The sequence below is a fragment of the Colletotrichum higginsianum genome, chromosome 1 (assembly GCF_001672515.1).
Source record: "Colletotrichum higginsianum IMI 349063 chromosome 1, whole genome shotgun sequence".
Lineage (NCBI taxonomy): Eukaryota > Fungi > Ascomycota > Sordariomycetes > Glomerellales > Glomerellaceae > Colletotrichum > Colletotrichum higginsianum.
This window is the reverse complement of record NC_030954.1, coordinates 1216635-1235251: the sequence shown is the minus strand read 5'-3', so window position 1 is coordinate 1235251 and position 18617 is coordinate 1216635. Positions and strand designations below refer to the sequence as shown.

Here is an 18617-nt window from a genome sequence, read left to right as displayed (position 1 = left end):
CATAGTGGCCTGCTCGGGTTCCCTGCTACCAGGGATCCAGGTCTCACTGTCTTATTTTGAGGTAGGTTAGAAACATTAAGCTGACTATGTTACATCTGGAAACAATTGTCTAGTGCCAGGCACATCCATCAGTCTCATTGCGCAGTCGAGGCGGATGAGAAAACTTTGAGACGCCGAGCTCATTGAGCTGTGGCCGATGCCGACATATTCCTTGGGCGCAACTCATTGTCGGCCAGTGGGGAAACGCAGCTCACCGACAACGAAAGACGGCATAGGATTCGTGACTCGTGAACGGGATGAGTTTTCTTTAACTTGAGTCGGCGAAGGGCTGGACGGATTTGAAATGAGCGACAGCTTGGCGACTCACATCTTCGCGGAAACGATGGGACGAAGGAGATCCAAGTGCCAATCACTTGGGCACCCAATCATCAGAGGGAAGTCTGGATAGACATACTGGAGAGTTTCGTAGGGTTACAGTTACCCCTTGAAGCCTCTTGGTTAGAATACACTATGGAATGAGCGTCCCGGAACTTTAGTTCTCGAACGTGGTTCAAACAGGAATAAGTGAGAAGACTAGCGGTTTTCGTACTAGCAGCGAGTTTGAAATGTTTTAGTCCGCGTTACAGCAAGGCGTAGCTTTGGAATCTTGTCGCCTGAAGCTTAAAGCGCCTCTTTCTCTCTACGGACCCCACTTGCCGCCGGGATAGCGACAAGAACGGAGGCCGAGGTGGCCGTCCAATCTGGCGGAGATAGCTGCGGGTGGCCGGGTCTGCTGGCCTCACCCCACGTTCTGCGGAGGTCGTAATGGGGCACACGCGGCCTGCGCTCTCTCTCTCTCTCTCTCTCTCTCTCTCTCTCTCCCGCTCCGAGATGCAGGGTTCGTCCTAGCTCTCCGTGATTGTTGCCTAAACGAACCCGAAACCGGGCGAAGCTTATATCAGGCGCTGGAGTTTGATTCCAACTTCGCTGAATCTTCTGTGGTGCGCACCTTTCCTGCGATGCCAACTCTGCCGATCACGATCACCACGTGTGGCTGAGGAGAGGTGCCGTTGTAAAAATCAGATGCCACTTAAAGAAGGCCAGACGAAGTGTGTAGTTTTCGGCTTACTTTCTAGATTTACAGATCATCACTATTTCCTGCAGTTAATGAGTGATGATAATGGTCTTGCCCAACACCACTGCGAGCTGTACAGTCGGATTCGTTTCAAAGCAAGTCCAGTCACCACGCGCCCGTTCGAAGGTGACGAGTCCCCGAAGGCTTGGGGTCTTTGAACGATTCTCCAAGTCACCAAACGCGATAGGCTAATGTCGGTTACGGCTGATGAAGCGATTGGTCGAATCTCGACAGGCAGAGTTGAAACATGCTCGCGAGGCGGGCGGACGTCCACTACCTACGCGGCGCGCCATCCCACCGAGTCAGGCCGAAGGAAGAATGTAATCAACATACATGGGCTCAGGAGTCACTGGGTTGTGGAGGGTAGTTGGGAGGCAACCGGAGGCCGACCAGGAGAAAAGCCGACTTGATTACCGGGCTGAAGGAGGAACGAAAGTTAAGAGGGGAAAAGTTAGGTTCTGGCCGTTGAGAACCGGACCGTGTGATCCTACCAACGAGCATCGGTTCTTGCCAAGCAACATGACTGGCGGATCGCCGTGGAGAAATTCGGCAACGTCGATCATCAAACCTGGCCATCGGTACCGGACTTTGGGGTCTGGTACCACGGTCGACTCTTTAGAGCTCGCGAGATGGGAACCATTCTGGTTGGTACGCATTGAGCCAGAGACATTCGTGGACTCACTGTCCCAGGGCTTGCGGCGTTGAAACACTGTGTGCGCCGATGCTGTCCATCTACTGGCCGGGAAGATCGGCCAAAAACACAGGCGGGTAAAACTTCTTCTCCTCAGCTCCATATGAAATCTTATCTTGTTCGGATCCCGACATCAGACGGACTTGAAGATATGCGCGCGGGGTGGCCGTTGCGGGCATCACGTCGAGGAGCCTCGCCATCCCGGAGTGCGACGATCCCTGAAAACACTGCAGCAGCCAGTAACCGCTTCTCGATCGTGCTCTGGGGCAGGGTCTTCGGCGGCCTCGGACGAAGTATACCTGTATGTGTTGGGCCATGTTTGAGATGACGACGTGATGAGGGCATCCGGAGGCCTTGTCGCTCGATTTGACTCGGCTATGCCACAAGTATATAACTCTGCCGAGGACACCCTCTCCGGTTTGGTCCCTTCATCGGCAAGACATCGTTCCAAATCACAAGTTCATAACTTACCACTGTGTCCTATCACTGGTCTCGCTCTCTACCGCGTCTATTCACCTATCAGTCTATCACTCGACCATCATACATTCTTCAAAATGCGCTACAACCAGCTCATTCTTTCTTTCTTCCTGCTGTTCACCTTCGTCATCGCTCTGCCTACCCCAGCCCCAATAGAGGCCGTTGAAAATCAAGTAGCCGCAGATAAGAACAAGAACAACAAGAACGGGACCAAGAAAACTACCACAAAGACAACCAGCACAAGGACAACCAACAATACTAAGAGGCCCGTTGTAAGGGCTGCTGACTGTACTGCAGCCAAGAAGCTGGCAGCTGGCATTGTTGACAACATTGATATCCAGAAGAGGGAGCTGACCGAGGTTGCCGCCGTGAAGAAGATTGTCACCTCTAAGGACATAAACAAGACCCAGTTCAAGCAGGCCAAGGACAGGCTTATGCAGACGGTCAAGGAGGGCATGACTGTCCGCGAGAAAAACGAGAAGATGGCAAACACAGCCAAGGACACTATCGTCATAAAAGGCCTGAAAACGGTATATAGACTTTCCTTTTGTCTTTACGCGAAGCAGCCGACACATACTGACAGCGAAACAGGTTGCTGATGCTCAGAAAAAAGAGCTGAATCAGGTGAAGGATCTGAAGGGCACCAAGGCTGATGTTGATATCATCAACACGCTTGAGAGTGAGTTCAAGGCGGGTATGAAAAAGAACGATGAGAACAGGAGGGATGTAAGTGCATGATGAATCCCAAAGTATCTCCTCCAAAACCCTTAAACTAACAAAATGGATCAAGGCTTTGAAAGGTTGCTAAGTTGACTATGACATGTCGAGAGCAAGGGAGTGGGTGTGAGGCTGGAGCATATTCGGAACATCTTGGAAAGCAATGAGATTGGTTGTACTAGCGACTGGTGTTGCGCATGGTCAAATTCTCTGTAAATATGGCGAATCTAGCGATTCAGTAGATTGAAAAGTGCAGATATCATACAGAGCCTCATTGCCGAAGTATGCAGCAGTCAATTCATTTGAAAGGTGGCTTAGCCCAGGGAGTGTACATGCGAGTGCTGCCGGAAAAAAAAAAGCAGACTCATCCAACGGGATGATGCGAAGACTGACTGAACCACCGGCCGATTTGTCACGAACACCATGCTTCTGGTGGCGAAGCACTGAGGGAAAGTATACATCGGATAACCTTTTTGTGTAGTGTTAGTACGAAGTCAAGCTGCGGTGCAAAGTGTAATTAGTGTAAGTTCGGTGGCTTAACATTCAAGGTGAATTTAGAGATGGTAACTGTAACTTTGATGCGGAGATTCAAGCCCAGGCGGATGCATGAGGGCTGTACGCGGAACGAGGAAACCGAGATAAGAAAACTAACTGATTGACAAACATGTCTCATCCAGTTCAGCACTAGGATGGAAGGTGGGTTCGCATACACGGTAGTCAGAATACAACGTGGCCGTTGGATGCGCTCTGGGAAAGAGAGACTGGAATCTTGCTATGTCAAGAGTTATAAAATGATCTATTTTACTACTGTTGATCCTCCAGTTACTTACATGTCCAGGGTTAGCAAAAGCCCAGCGTTTTCGAGAACGTCTGAGTAATGATATAGAGTTTGAAGCAATTGAAAGGATGTGGCGGCGATGTAAGATAGCAGGAGAAGGGTATTGCCTACGAGACCACTTTGAAAATTTCAAGATCTTGTGTTTTCGTCTGGTTTCCTAATCACATCTTTGGGAAGACCCCTCCTTCTTCCCACTGCAAAAGAAAAGTATGAAACTCAAGACACGTGAGCGTAGGTACTTGACAACATAGACCGGTAATTCCAAACCCAGACGGCATTTATTGAATCACTTATTGCGCGGTAAAGTCACGTACCGTCGAGATTCGAACCCCTTTGTATGAGAATGCGATGGACGAGATAGTTCTGATGACGACTTCATCGACCCCGGCACAGAGATAGGTCCCGCATCCAGACATTGTCTACGGCAGTCGACCAGCCACGTAGAGGATAATTTAAGCCCGGGGCCATTCGTGAAGGACACGGCCTTGCCCAAGAAAACTCATCTTGACCAAGAGGTTTGTGGTTTGTTTTTTCGAGAACAGGTTCTGTCACCAACTTGCCATATGATTTCCTTTGGAGTTAGATATCAGTAATCTTCAAGATGCCCCTTGAAATTTTGGACTGATATCTGGGATAGGAAACCAAGCAGGCCAATGATCCCAGGATGTCGCAAGTCCCGCCAAATCGAGGACGCAGACGCAAGACACCGAATCCTCCCAAGTATTATCCAAGTAGCTCACCTAGGTGGAAGGGGAATCTGTCACATGATTTTATGGTCTGCTCTCTCAAGGATCGCACGTCGCAAAAAAAAAACCAAAAACGGAGATGTATTTCAGACCCGAGCTTGAGAGACTACGCCGAGAAAACAAGCTACTTGCCTCACCCTTTACGCGGGACATCTCCCCACACCAGTCGGTCCACAATGCCAAGTGCTGCGTTCTTGAGAAGAGGGGGCAGCCAGAGCAGTCACGACTAGAGAAGATCCAATAGGGGTGGAAGACGACGCCCGCTTGCCCAAGTTTCTCGCCGTCAGCATCGTACCGTTTTGATTCATCGCCATGAAGCGCAATGGCAGTTTGCGAGCCGTGCTAGGCTAAGAAACCCAAAAAGAAGAAGGGGGGAAAAAAAGGAAGAAGAAAGATTGCAGACAAACCCCGACCATTCAAGGTTCCGCCTCGGCTTGATCTGATCTTGTAGAAAGTGTGACGCAGAGTCAAATAGCACCGCTAAACGCAAAGAGGTATGCGAGAACGAAGAAGCATAAATGCAGCACCCGGTCATCTCGGTACCTGTTTGAAATCTCAAAGGACACTCATGGAAGGCTGGACTTGCCAGCAGCCCTGATCTGCAACTTTCGGAAATAACGTCCGACGCCGACGGGGCCGTCGGCGCAAGCCGGCAGCCGTAGACTGTAATTTTTGGCAGATGAGTGATGGTCTCCTCACAATGCGACATTCCGGAACGCGGATGGGCTTAAGATGGATGGCCTTATGACTCGTGGATCAGCGATCACCTACATGGGAAGTGACTGTCGACTTGGCAATGCGGGAGAGGGTGCATCAAGAGGAATAGTCCCCGGTTGTCGAACCGGAGGAGATCAGGCCCACAAGGCCGGGCAGGTTGTGTGCGAGAGAGAGAGAGAGAGAGAGAGAGAGAGAGAGAGAGAGGGCCGTTGACGTCCGGGAACGCTGGATCTCTCTATCAGCCAATATCTTTGGCCATCTCAATATTCCTCCAGTTCAACATCCAAACTGACGGCTTGGCAGGGCAACCGACGCCGCCGCTGAGGCGCATTACTGATCGGTTCCGATTCCTCGTCCAAGGTCTGAATCTGTTCAGCAATCCGAACCTAATATCAAATGCCGTTTCTCTCGGCTGGTCTTTCGTTCTGTTCGAGTATCCGCGTTCCTTTCGATGCTCGGCTCCACGAACACACAGACACATACACATACTTCCCCCCCTCTCTCAATCTCTCTCTGTCTGTGCCTCTCCATCTTCCCCCATACAGGGTTTGTCACAGGTTTCAGCAACTGCAACCATGACCACATCTGTCCGCGCCGGAAGCCGAGCGGCATAAGTACTTGCGACGTTTCATCCCCGTGGATCTCCCCTCCCCCTCAAGCTTTTCCTGCATCGTACCTGACAGAGCCTCAAGGGTGCTGCGTTTCGCCGAGGGATCATCCCCGGGTAGCTTGAAGGAAACTCTGTTTGTGGAGGAGAGGGGGGGCCGGGGAGGCCCTGGAGAGCGTCGTTAGTTCCCGAGCTCCCGATCAACGGTTACGCCCGGTGGGAGAGAGGGGCTGAAGCTATGGTCGCCGGCCCCTCCATCAGCGTCACCTCATTGACACCGTTCTCTGTCATGTCAGTTGACTGGGGATGATGTGGCCGTTGGGCTGAGGGCTGAATCTGACTATTAACGTCGGGCACCCACTTTTCGCCCACCCCCCCATTTCGCCCACCCATAAATGAGGCTATCCCCATCATAACCACCAAGTTCAATTAACTATTGACTTCGTCTAGATGCCACCACAATACAGCTTTCAGCTTCACTAGGTAAATCAGACTCGCTGGATTCATCCGTGATACCCTCTTTTTCGCCAGCCTCAATTTGAGCCTTCTGGATGTCCTTGATATTGGCGAACTTGGTGTTTGGGTCGATCTGGACTGTCCTTCTTTTCCTTGCTGCATTATTGGTGACTTGGGCCTGCAGGAGCTCAAGATTATGCTGGGCAGTTGCCAGCTTATAGGACTGCTCGCTGAAGCCTTTTTTCACCTTTATGAAAAGGAGGCGTTGAGTACTAGCATCATTATCCAGCTCTGTGAATAGCTTCAACTGGCCAGCCAGATCCTTCATCTTCCTTGGCGTCGACCATGCCACTGCAGACGATACAGAAGCCCATCCTTCAGCTCCCCTGCCTTCCTTGACTTCCTCCTTGCCTCCAGACTGCCCTTTGCAGGTCTGATGAGATGATGCTGATGGTGTTGGTGTTGATGGGAGCAGCAGACGACTCATAAGGGGCTTTGCCATAGAAACAGGCCATAGTCCAGTCCATTTCCACCCACTTTTAATGTTCTGGATCGTCATCCCTGCCAGGGCAGCCTTATAATAACAGCCTAGGAAGTTCCTCTTGCCTACAACAGTAGAGTCATTCCAATGACTAAGGTATCCAAGCTCCTTCCTATAGGCTGCCTTTAATGGGCCAAAGACTGACTGATCAAGTGGCTGGAGGACATGGGAGGTATGTGGTGGTAAGAACAATAGATGGATGTTGTTTATATAGCAGAGCCACATAAAGTCCGTCGTTGTATGGCTCCCATGCCCATCCAAGACCAGCAGTCTAACCTCCTCCTTGCCCTGAGGGACAGTCTGAGGGATGAAGACCTTCTGCAGCCATTCAACTGCAGTGGCATCTGTTGTCCATCCATTCTCTGTTGCTGTAAACTGCCAGCCTTCATAAGGGCCAAGATCCAAAGGAAACCACTGCTGCTGGACTGTTATACCCTTATATATAATGAGGGGATGCAGTCTGTGGCCCAGGGCAGAGATGCATTCAATAATAGATACCCATGCCCTTGATCCAGGCTGTTTCTTGCGAACAGACTTCGTCTCAGACATGCCCAGCACCAGCCCATTAGATCCTTGCCCCTCAAGGATACCAGTCTCATCCATGTTGTATCTGTTGGCTGGTTTAATGCTGATGATCTCTGGCATGGCGAGATGCTTGAACCAGTCCCTGATGACCTCAGTAGATGCCCCATTAACACGTCTAGAATCGATAGGGCGACTTCTCTGGACCTTGACTGAAGGATTCCTATTCAGAAAGGCTGTTATCCAACCTTTCCCTATAGGCTCTGTATCCCCCATAGCATGGAGGATCCTCTCTGCGAATAGCTTCACTTGCAGATGGGTTGGAGCAACACCAAGGGCATGCTGAATGCGAATCCATTCAGCCAACTTAGCCTCCTGACCTATAGAGAGTCTCTGATGGTCAGCAAAGGCAAGTTGCCTTGGTTGGCAGCCCTTGATGCGACTGCGAAGTGTTGAACGTGGCACACCCCATTCGATTGATGCTTTCCGGAGGGACTGCCCATTGGCGACTGCTTCCAAGGTCTGATTGACCTCATACTCGGTATATGCGCTCATAAGGGCAAGAAAAAGGTATGCTGAAAAAATGAAGCCATTCGGATAAAAACTGTAAATGTTGTGATGGTTAGAAAAAGGAGGAGGTTGGAGGTTAGGTGTGCTGATGAGGGATTTATGGGTGGGCGAAATGGGGGGGTGGGCGAAAAGTGGGTGCCCGACGTTAGTAGTCCCCAGAACCGCCCGCTTGGTCCCTTTTGCTTTTCATCCGGTCTTCATTCGTTCTCTCTCACAATTTCAGTCACATCGTGCTGGTCACTCGTTTCTTAACCAATTACCCAACTTCGTCACAGTCTCTTCTCTCTCTCTCTCTCCCCCTCTCTCTCACACACACAACAGATAATCTAGACTATTTCTTCATCTCCCCCTCCCGCTTTCACTCCATAGACCGGTCCACATCTCTCCCGTAATCCCACCCCTTCTTCAAGCCAAGATGCGCGCTTCCGTCACTTCTGCAACGGCGCTCCTCGCCACCATGGTCTCTGCCCACGGCAACATCGTCTCACCTCCCGCCCGCGCGGCCGGTGCGGCCATGGCCGCAGCCTGCGGAGAGGCAAATGTCCAGGCCGTGACGACGGACCCTACCATTCCGCTGGAGGACCTCACCAACCCGCCTGCTACTTGTAAGTTTCTTTTGGACGGGCATCCTGTCTGCGGTCCTACGCGTTATCAATCTCTCCCTAACAGCAATCCGCTCCAGGCCAGGTGGACCTCTGTCGAGGCGCAAAGTTCGAGGACAACGCGGCCAACGTGCAGACGTTCAAGCCGGGCGAGGTCGTCCAGATGAAGGCCGCGATACCGATCCCACACGAGGGGCCCATGAACGTGTCCGTCGTCGACACGGCCACGAACAAGGTCATTGGCGAGCCGCTCATCGTCTTCGACACCTACGCCGACGAGAAGCTGCCGCAGCTGCCGGCGAACAACACCGACTTCTCCGTCACCATGCCGAACCTGCCGGCCGGCACCTGCGCTCAGGGCGGCCAGTGTGTGCTGCAGTGGTTCTGGGTCGGAACGAGCGCGAAGCAGACGTACGAGAGCTGCGTGGACTTTGTGATGGGCTGAGAAAGAGGGAGAGAGGGTTTTATATAATGTCGATCTAACTCTTCCTTTTCCTTCAAATTCTTTTTCTCTAGAGATATAGGAGGCTCTTTTTCTGTTTATTTCTTCATCTTCTCCCATCTCCTCTTGAAGGGGGGTTTTGGAGCACGTAGATCAGCGTTACATATGCCTCAAAATGCTATGCTACACATTGGCTGAAGCATGTCGCAATTTCCCCCGCTTGGATCGACGTGACATAAACTTACTCGACCAATTCCTTTCTCCACGTACTTTTCGCTGGAGAAGCGGGCTACAGGAAATAGAGGCTACATTGAATGACTAGACTACTCTTTTCCTCGCGTCGCGCGAGTCGCACCAAAGCTTAAACACTCATCTGTGTGTTTTAATGAAGGGGGCCTGTGTAGTCGTCCTCGATATCCAGTACAGACAGACTACGTAGCCCAGTCGCCCAGTAAAAGGTCGAGCGGCATGTTCTCCATGAAATCTAAAGAGGCCTCGTTCAATAGCATTCGTAAGCTCGGGTCAGCACCGTCGTCACTGAAGACCGGTTGACTTTCGCCGTAGAAGGCAAAGTCGTTCTCGCTCGGTAGATTGACAAAGTTTGGCGTCGGCGCTATGAAGTCATTGGCCGGCAACGTCGTACACGCAGTAGTAGACTCCGCAGGCCGGTGCGCCGTGCTGCTACTCTGAAAGTAGGTTTGTCGGTCCAGATCGGGATCGAGCTGCGGCAGGTACTGGAACTGGCTATGGATGCGGTCGAGCATCTCCAGACACCGCTTGGCCGGCCTGCTCCTCGGCGCCAGCGCCTTCAGGCACGCCCGGGATTTAGAGACGGAGTGCTGCCAGGCGGCCCTGTCCTGCTCCGACTGGGCGGCCCGCGTGAGGTAGTTCGCCTCGAGGACCAGGGTCGCCTGGAACAGGAAGTACGTGGCGTACCAGATGATGCCCTGGTGCAGGGCGCCCTCCAAGGCCAGGCAGAAGGCGGCGATATCGTGGACGCTCTGCATCGCGACGTCGAGGCACTTCTCCTCGGCGTCGACCTTGGTCGGGAGGTAGCTGTGCTGCAGCTGGCTCCCGCGCCAGAGGAGGATGCGGAGGTTCTGCTCCTTCCAGAGCACCACGGCCCTCGGCGCGCGGAACCACGAGGGACAGTCGGCGGCGGGGGCGACGAAGTAAGCGGGGAGAGCTTGCTGCCAGCGGTTGAGGTCTCGCTCCAGGGTCTCGGCGACGCGGTACTCGATCTTGGTGCCTGCGGTCTTGGCCAGGAGGAACTCGTGATATACGGCGTCCGCGATCTTGGCCAGTTCTGCGTGGGCAATGATGGTCGAGTACGTCGTTGGGTAATCGACCGACGGGGGCACGGGCGCCTTCAACGGCAACTCCTGTATATAACCGTCAGTGAACTCAGATAGTATCCAAGACGGCAGATCTCTCTCTCTCTCTCTCTCTCTCTCTCTTTTGGCTGTGGTTACCTTGTCATCGATGTTCCGGGGCACTCGGGTGTCGATGAAATCTTGGGACATTGCCGGCGGCCTTCCGGTCGTGATGTTGAAGCCGCTTTCAAAGCAGTAGATGGTCCAGAAGAGCTGCCGACGCCGCTCATGTCCCAGGGTATCCTCGGACCCCGGCGGCTCGCGGTGCAGCCCGAGACCCAGCGCCATCCTGTACGCCAGGCCGCCGAAGTTGTAGCCTGTGTTGGTCCGGTCCCTCTTCTGCAGGTAGTTGCTCATGAGCAGGAAGGCCTGGACGGTCTCGATGGTGCCGGACTCGAGCATCTGGAGAGACAGGCTCGACCTCGCGGCGCTGTAGTAGCCCGACTGCAGCTGCTCCGACTCGGAGCTGGAAAGCCAATGGCCGATGGCCAGCACCATCTGGTAGACGACCCGCCACGGCGAGTGGCCGGGACGTTGCCGGCGCCCCGCGTCGACCCTTTCGCGGAACGTCCTCTCGTGCAGGACGGGGTACGACGTGTTGTAGAGGAGGAAGTACGCGTCTATCAGCCGGCTGGCGACGTACGTGGATTGGAGATGGAGACACTCTGTCGGCGCGAGCCCCTGCCCGGCCGAGCTTGAAGATCTGCGCAGGCGTTTGCGGTGCGACGTTGGGTGCTGATTCTGTTGTTGTTGCTGTTGTTGCTGTTGTTGCTGTTGCTGCTGCTGCTGCTGCTGCTGCTGCTGTTGCTTGGCTGCATCGGAAACGTGGATCACGGAGTCGATCTCGCCGAGCAGCTGGGAACCGGAACTACTCCCTGAGGGGCACCAAAGGCACGCCATCGTCGGTCAACAGTCCTCCGCGGATGGCTCGCACACTCCGATCGATCTGTAGAGAGGCGGGCTTTACTCACCCAAGTATCCGGAGTCGTGGGTCGACAGCATGGCCATGCCGTCGTTCTCGTGCGTCGCGGACTTGCACTCGGGGGAAAGGGATCCCTCGTGCCACTCGTAGCTATGGGGGGTGACCTCGTCCGACTCCTCGTCCGGCGTGTGCAGGGTGCTGCCGATGTCCTCCTTCTCCGCCCGCTGCCTGTCCGTCTCCTTGAGCGCCGACTCGATGTCGAGGTCCGGGTCCAGCGAGCGCAGGAGGTCTCGCAGCTGGGCGCACCGGAGCTCGGCCGCGTCGAGGTTCTTCCGGGTCAGAGGCGTCCGATCGGGTGGGCTCTCGAAGCTGCACGTCTTGCCTGATTTGGCGCAGTAGGAACATGGGTCGTTGGGCGCGCTGCCTCTCATGCAGCGGCTCTTCCGCCTCTGGCAGTTGACGCAAGCTCGAACCGTGGCCGGGTTGGAGCATCTACGGAGAGAGTCCGGCGGCATCTTGCGGCACACGACGTCACTGGCCGGCCCGTACAGGGAGGGGAGTGAGAGGTGTTTTTGGAACAGGGCCTTGGAGCAGACGATAAGTCTCTCGGATCCCACATGGGGCGGATGAATAAGGTAATACCCCGTCACACAATGTAGAGCCAGAAGCGAAAGGCTGTATGCCAATCCCAGGTGGTCACCAAAAACTGCTGCTATCCAAGTCTCGCCGCAGTCTGTTTGTGCCATCCACAGTCCGCTGACGATTAATTACCCCTCAAGGAATCGTTATCGGAGCACTGTCGCCCGATCCAGGGGGGGCCACTTTAGGCGCAGCCACATGCTCGGCGCGGGGTTGAAAGTTGTGGAGTGAGTGAGATGGATGGATGTGGGGGACAAGTCAAGGATGAAGGATTTTGTGAAAGTTCCAAAGCTCTGTTTTTGAAAAGGAAAACCAAAAAAAACAAAAAAAGCCAAGTTCCTTTTGTGAGATGTACGGATTTGACGACACGGACGGCATACTGCCGTTGTCAGTTTTCAGGTCTTCTTTGATTATAAGTTTCATTGTTGTCTTATGCGTTTCAAAACAGGGACTCAAAGCTGGCTAGAAACCGCCGTTGTAAGTCTTCAGCCGCACAGGTTGACAGCATCGCGTTCATCTCACTTTCAAAACACATGGGATACCATAGAAGAAAACACAATAGGACGAACGGTCGAGTCTTCAGGAGCTAGACTATAACCTGCTAAAGAACAGCCCCCCTCCATCGAGCCAAAAACGATGGGGTCTCTGCTTCTATACACAGCAGAGGATTGAGGGGCAGCGCATGCCTCGCAATTCCTTCCGGATCATCAGGACATGGCTTATTCGTTGTCCGTCACCTGAATAACAGTCGACTTGAACTTCCTGGCGGGAACCCTGCGGTTGAACAGGATGTCCGTCTCGCGGTACGAGCGGTGCTTGAGCTCGGGCAGGAAGAAGAAGGCCATGATCCAGCAGACGCAGGCAGTGCCTCCCCAGACATATCCGCACTTTCCTGCAAGGTTCCATCCCGTCGGGTTCAGCATCTGCGAGGCCAGATAGATCATGGGGATCTCGGCGACGTAGTAGGCGGCGCGGCCGACGGCGGTGCTCAGGGCGCGGAGTCGGACGGCGGACGTCTCGGCGATGATGGTGTACGAGATGGGTCCAAGGGTGCCGGCGAAGACGAAGGAGATGAGAATGCCGAGGACCGCCTGGGCGTAGTTGGTCGCGACGGTCTGCTTGATCGAGGCGCATATGCCGAGGATCATGAGGAGGGTGACGTTGGTGATTGTGCCCCAGAGGTAGATGGTTCGGCGGCCGAACCAGGCGGTGAGAGGCCACGAGAGGGCGTTTGCGAAGAGCTGGAGGCACGAGTTGATCAGGTTGAGGTCGAAAGCGCGGTCGTGGCCCATTCCGGCTTCTACACATGGGAACAGTCAGTCATCAAATGCCGCCCCGAGACAACTATATGATTTGTGGGATGGTGGGAGGGGATGGGGGCTCGCCACTTACGCTCGAAGAAGAAGGTCGCCTGGTTGGCAATCAGGTTACCGGCAAAGTTCTGCGACGCGTACATCAAGCAGGTGATGGTGGTTCGCCTCAGGTCGACGCCCCTGAACAGGTCCAGCAGGGTCGGGTTGCCGCCCAACTGAGACTCGATCTCGACCGTTCGCTCAATCATGGCGTACTTTTGCTGGTTCTGCTGGATGGTGGCGTTACTAGCGCCGAGGCGCTTGACGGAGCGAAGGGCCTCTTCCTTGCGTCCGCGACGGATGAGCCAAAAGGGAGACTCGGGGGCGAAGAAGATGATCACCATGAGGGGGGTCTGGGAATCAGACGTCCGGTTAGCATCTCAGGCGGCATATGTACGATGAAGGGGATGAGGTGAGAGAGAGAGAGTCTTACGGGAAAGATCCATTGCAAGGCCAGAGGTCCGCGCCACGCCCACTCGTCCATCCGCTTGTTGTAACCGAGGGTGGCGCCGGCGACGATGATGGAACCAATGGACCAACTCATCTGCAGAGTAGCCGTGCAGGCGCCACGGAGGGCGAGAGGGACGATCTCACTGGCGTAGGCAGGGCCGATGGCAATGAAGAAACCCCAGGGGACGCCCTCCAACGCTTGTCCGACAGTGAGAAGCTCGAGGGAGTTGGCCTGGGTGCAGCAATCTTTCGTTAGGATACGAGTCTCCAATAACGGGGGAGGGGGGGGGGGGGAGCGGGTCAGGGCCGGGCGAACTTACAAAAAAGGACACGAAGATGGTGGCGTTCATGAGGATGAGGGCCAAGAGAGTCGTCACTCGGTAACCGAAGCGGTTGACGACAGGACCGGCCAGGAAGACTCCGACGAAAGCACCACACTGGCCGGCCTGGAAGAGTGCGCTCTGCCACTTGGTCTCGATGACATATTCTTCTCCCACCTGGACGCCGTACTGCATCTGGAATGCCCTCTGAGCCACAAAATTGCCGTTCAGGAACATGTCGAATGACTCCATGACCTACTCGGCCGTCAGCATCCCACTCCACTTCGTTCTCGGTCACTTTAACCAATACGTCTGGAGACTCGATGCACTGCAGGCGGTCTTGGTCTTGTCTTGGTGAGAGTAGCGGGACTTACAATCGTGAAACACATGATAAAGGCCCAGAAGCAAGCTTTTGGGTGCGACTTGACGGCCTCCCACATGCCCAGCTCGTGCTCCTCGTTCTCTCCGTCAAAGGCATCGTTCATGAAGTCCGTGTCGCCCAGCACCTTGGAGTTGGGAGCGTCGACGTGGTGTGCGCCCGCTTGCTTCTCGTCCACCCGTCCGGCATCATGCCCCTCGACGACTCCTGTCGACATTGTCGGGGGGGGAAAAAATGCTGCCTCAACTACTGTCGCCGTTGCGTTTGATGGGGGTTGAGTTGGGGCCCAGAGACCTTGATCAGCCAAAAGGGGAAAAGCCAAGAAACCAAGGGGGGAGGGGGGGCAAAGTGAACGGTGCAGAATGCCAAGATGGATTAAGAGAATGCCAAGGGGAACAGCGCGGCCAAGGATTTGAGGCTCTGGGGGCTAGTTGGTCTTATACTACGCGCGTGTAAACATCGACGCATCTGCCCGCGGACAACATTGATCGTCACCGAATGCTCGCACGACCCGACGTGCCGCCAGCTTTGCAACTCGATTGGTGCGCGTGTAAAGCGTGGAACAGTTAGATGGAGTAAACGACCGGTTCCTTTTCGTCGTCCGGGGGTGTTCCAAGTCCTATCAGAGGTGCAATACTCCTCATTGCCCGGGGTGGAGGGGGGGGGGGGACAGGGCCAACTTTCTCACTGACGCTTCGACGCTCGAGAGAGGAAGAAACTTGGGGCCAGTCCGGTCTCGTCTCCCCCGGGTTATGCGGAGGCGGGGGAATGGATGACAATGGAGATCAACCCAAATTCGTATCTGCTCATCTCCTTGAGCCCGGAGACAGGCCTCCTCACTCAGCGTGCCTCCACACGGTTATGGGGCCCGGTAACCAGTGAGGGCTCTGCCATGTTCGTCATGGCCCATCGAAAACCGGTTGCATGTGACGTCTCCATAGGTGAGTTGGGTCAGATACGGCCAACGCTAACAGGAGCCGCCTGTTTCCCGCCTTTCGCGAGACTCTGGCCATGATGCTCCCCAGAATCCCCTCCTGGAGAAGGCGCCGAGATAGGTCCGAGGAGGAGAATGGATGGATGCTTTCTCACTCTCTCCAACTTCTCCGCCGTTGAGTTGATGTGGGTGCCGCATATAAACTATGTCGATCACATGGTGGAGGTAGAGAAGCGGCTCAATCAGGATGCTTCTCGGGTCATCTACGGGAAGCTAAAAAACGTTATAAAAAAACCCGTCTTTTTTCCTTTGGAAAGAAGAAAAGGCAAAAACTTTTGGAGAAAAGATGCCCTTCCTCAGAGAGATAGAATCATGGCTATTATTTTCTCCAAGCTCCCCCGAGCCTCGGCAAATAGACAGGCAGACAAACAGACAGACAGTGCCACGGTGGTCACGAGAAGAACGACTGAAAAAGCTAGCAAGGATTGCCAGAGCCCCAGTTTGATAGGAAGGGCCTTTTGACGACATGACAAGGAGGAGCATTAGAGCGTGGCCAAAACCAGGAACGCAGACTCACTGCTGGTTCGACTTGGAGCCCATCGACCCCGCCGCCCCCTTGCAATGTCAGAACCAGGATTCGGCTCGGGTAACGCAACTCCACATCAGACTCCAGTCGCTGGAACTCTAGCCAATCTTTCCAACGGATTCAGCGGTGTGGACGGCTTGCGGCGGCAACCGCCCGGAGGAAGAAGGACAAGGCGAAAACAACGCAACCTCGGCAGGCTCTTGGCCGGGGATTCTTGGGGGGGGGGGTGTGGGTTCTTTTGTCTTTCCTTTCGAGTAGCGCCCCAGGATGGATCCCTGCCACCTTCGAGCCTCCTCGCCTTGACGGAGCCATCGATGGTGACGAACAGCTTGGAAACTAACAACTTGTCCTAATGCTGTTTTCATTGACTTTGACTGCCGCCTCGACGTTCTAAGCCTTTCGTCCAACCGAGATGAGACATTGTGGGCGAAATCCCAATCCCGTGGAGCACTCGTCGTGGTTGGGCAAACTGTGACCGTGTCATAAAGTTCCCCTTGGACCGAACCGCAACTTGATGTCGTCAGCATGGGTTCGAATCTCTCGCCTTCGATGACCACTGCTGCGTAAAAGTGATAGTGTTATGACACCTTCCTGAAGCCGACAAGATAAAAATCTAACCGATGTCTTGTGGCCTCCTCCCCGTGATCCTTGCATCACAATGCCGCAGCTGTCAAGACAATCCATCCACGGCCTCGTGTATTCCTGAAGTGGCATCATGTTGCCCCGAACAGCAGGCTCCCTATGCCGGCAAGCCCAATCTCGTCCATCGGCAGCCTAGCTGCGACGTTGCTTACCCACGTGCTCCCGACTCCGTGGTAACGGGGCTGAGACACTGCATGAGCGGCAGCAAGGATTCATTCAACATCGACCATTGTCGAGAAAATCGCCGCTGACAAGGGAGCCTTACATGAATTGGTTCTACTCAGCTCATCCCGCATAGATCCACTCTGGACAACACCTTCTGCGGATCACTGCTGCAGTGGTAGTGGTGTTTTGCTCCTGTATAGGTCTCACCCCCTGGGTCAATGGTGAGCATCATGGTATTTATCAAGGTGTTACAGCAGACAGTAACTGCTGGTAAGTTTGTGGTTAAAAGGGTGTTTTTTTCTCGCCAATGACTCAGACCGTTAGTTGGGGCCCATAAAGGTCAAGCGTCAATGGTGAGCATTGCGTGGCTATTCACGTGGTCGTTGGTGGCGTTTGTAATTTGACCCCCACGGTCAAAGTTGGAGATGCCAACCGTGGCTACATCCAAGAAGGTGTTCCGCCCAAGTATGCTTTGGAACATTTGGAGAGCCCCCTCACATGATCTTCAGCAGGCAGGACCACATCTGTAAGCTAAAATGGGCGAGATCTGCCTTTACAATGGAACTAAATCACTTGCCGTTCTCTTGTTTGGTGTTCACTTCACTTTCTGGGAGACTGTTTACCGAGCGGTTCAGGTTCCAAGTTGGTTTAGCCTCAGTCTCAACCCCCAAATTAGAGGCAATCAACATGTTTACAGTACATGAATGCTCCAAAAGGCTCCGCGTCAACTCAAATAGATAGCACCAGCCGTTCGTCCGACAAACGCAAATACAAGTGTATTTCCAGTGACCACCTTTGCACCTTTAACAAAGAAAGAAATGTGCACAATGAATCATTGAACCACGCGAAAGCGAAACACACATCAGCAGAATCCAAGCGCAGCTTTCGATTACCATGAGCTCACTGGCCTGATCTCAACATTTACCACCCCCGAGCAATGCTAGTATAATCCAGAAGGCCTTCAGTAACAACATTACGTGAATCTATCCTCGAACGGATACAGATGAAGAATACTAGACAATATTGGCCAACTCCCGGACTAGAGAAACCTTGCAAGACCTGAAACCTGTTTGATGTGGATCGGTAGAGGAGACTTCAAGCAAAAGGAGACTGGCCTCAAAATGGCAAACTAATGCAAAGTCAATGAAGCCTTTCCGACCAGCATCAGAGGCCACTGCCAAGGCTCATAAAGCTTTGGGGAGGGAAAAGCATTTTATCCGTAAGAGTCGTGGAAGCCAGAGACAGCTATTGGCTAATGGTTCTGTATGCATGTTCCTTGGATACCTCTACTATAACCAAGCTTATGTTTAACCCGGCCTTCTTTTCCAAGATGGTGGGAAGTCACTCGGACCAACTTACTCGGTCTAAGTCATCCATGAACTGGGTCACTTGATGACAAAGATAGGCTATAAGCTTGTTCATGAAGCCCCACAAAGACCTCAGCGGTAATTCAGCATGTGATCGAAATCAGACATGTCGGCAGTTTCAGTACTGACAGATACTCAACCTCGGATCTTCCGTCGGTGTTACGAAGGCACAATGACATGAGATGGCAGGACAGTAACGAAACATGAGTTGGTCTCTGTATCAAGCTGACAGTCCGAATATTAGGTTTGTGAATAGACAAAAGAACAAGGCTAGAACGCTACATCAACAACGAGTAGATGAAATGAAGGTCTGACGAACTTCTTACGAACCTGTTCTACAACCTTGAACTATTTTGAACTAGCGTCTTGAACCATTACGTCCGCCGGCCAACAGTGCACCGAGCCTAGGCCGTCAACCCCTCTCTCCTTTTGGCCAAGGGCCAGACAA

The 18617-nt window shown here is 53.6% G+C and overlaps 4 protein-coding genes across 4 annotated transcripts; 2 read left to right on the top strand and 2 right to left on the bottom strand.

The window, feature by feature from the left end:
• Positions 1 to 2140: 2140 nt before the first annotated feature.
• CH63R_00385 (uncharacterized protein) lies at positions 2141 to 3090 on the top strand (the record flags this gene model as incomplete). The annotated part of the gene is made up of 3 exons (XM_018295360.1): positions 2141 to 2812; positions 2874 to 3008; positions 3073 to 3090. The coding sequence occupies 3 exons, from the start codon at positions 2141 to 2143 to the stop codon at positions 3088 to 3090; spliced, it is 825 nt and encodes a 274-aa protein (XP_018163722.1).
• A 5321-nt stretch (positions 3091 to 8411) lies between these two features.
• Positions 8412 to 9043, top strand: CH63R_00384 (Chitin binding protein; the record flags this gene model as incomplete). The annotated part of the gene is made up of 2 exons (XM_018295359.1): positions 8412 to 8601; positions 8679 to 9043. 2 exons carry the CDS (start codon positions 8412 to 8414, stop codon positions 9041 to 9043), a joined length of 555 nt encoding a protein of 184 aa, XP_018163721.1.
• Positions 9044 to 9471: 428 nt separating this feature from the next.
• Positions 9472 to 11850, bottom strand: CH63R_00383 (C6 transcription factor; the record flags this gene model as incomplete). The annotated part of the gene is made up of 3 exons (XM_018295358.1): positions 9472 to 10422; positions 10513 to 11288; positions 11385 to 11850. 3 exons carry the CDS (start codon positions 11848 to 11850, stop codon positions 9472 to 9474), a joined length of 2193 nt encoding a protein of 730 aa, XP_018163720.1.
• An 843-nt stretch (positions 11851 to 12693) lies between these two features.
• CH63R_00382 (Maltose permease) lies at positions 12694 to 14692 on the bottom strand (the record flags this gene model as incomplete). Its single annotated transcript, XM_018295357.1, has 5 exons — positions 12694 to 13274; positions 13367 to 13679; positions 13760 to 14008; positions 14097 to 14351; positions 14471 to 14692. 5 exons carry the CDS (start codon positions 14690 to 14692, stop codon positions 12694 to 12696), a joined length of 1620 nt encoding a protein of 539 aa, XP_018163719.1.
• Positions 14693 to 18617: the final 3925 nt, after the last annotated feature.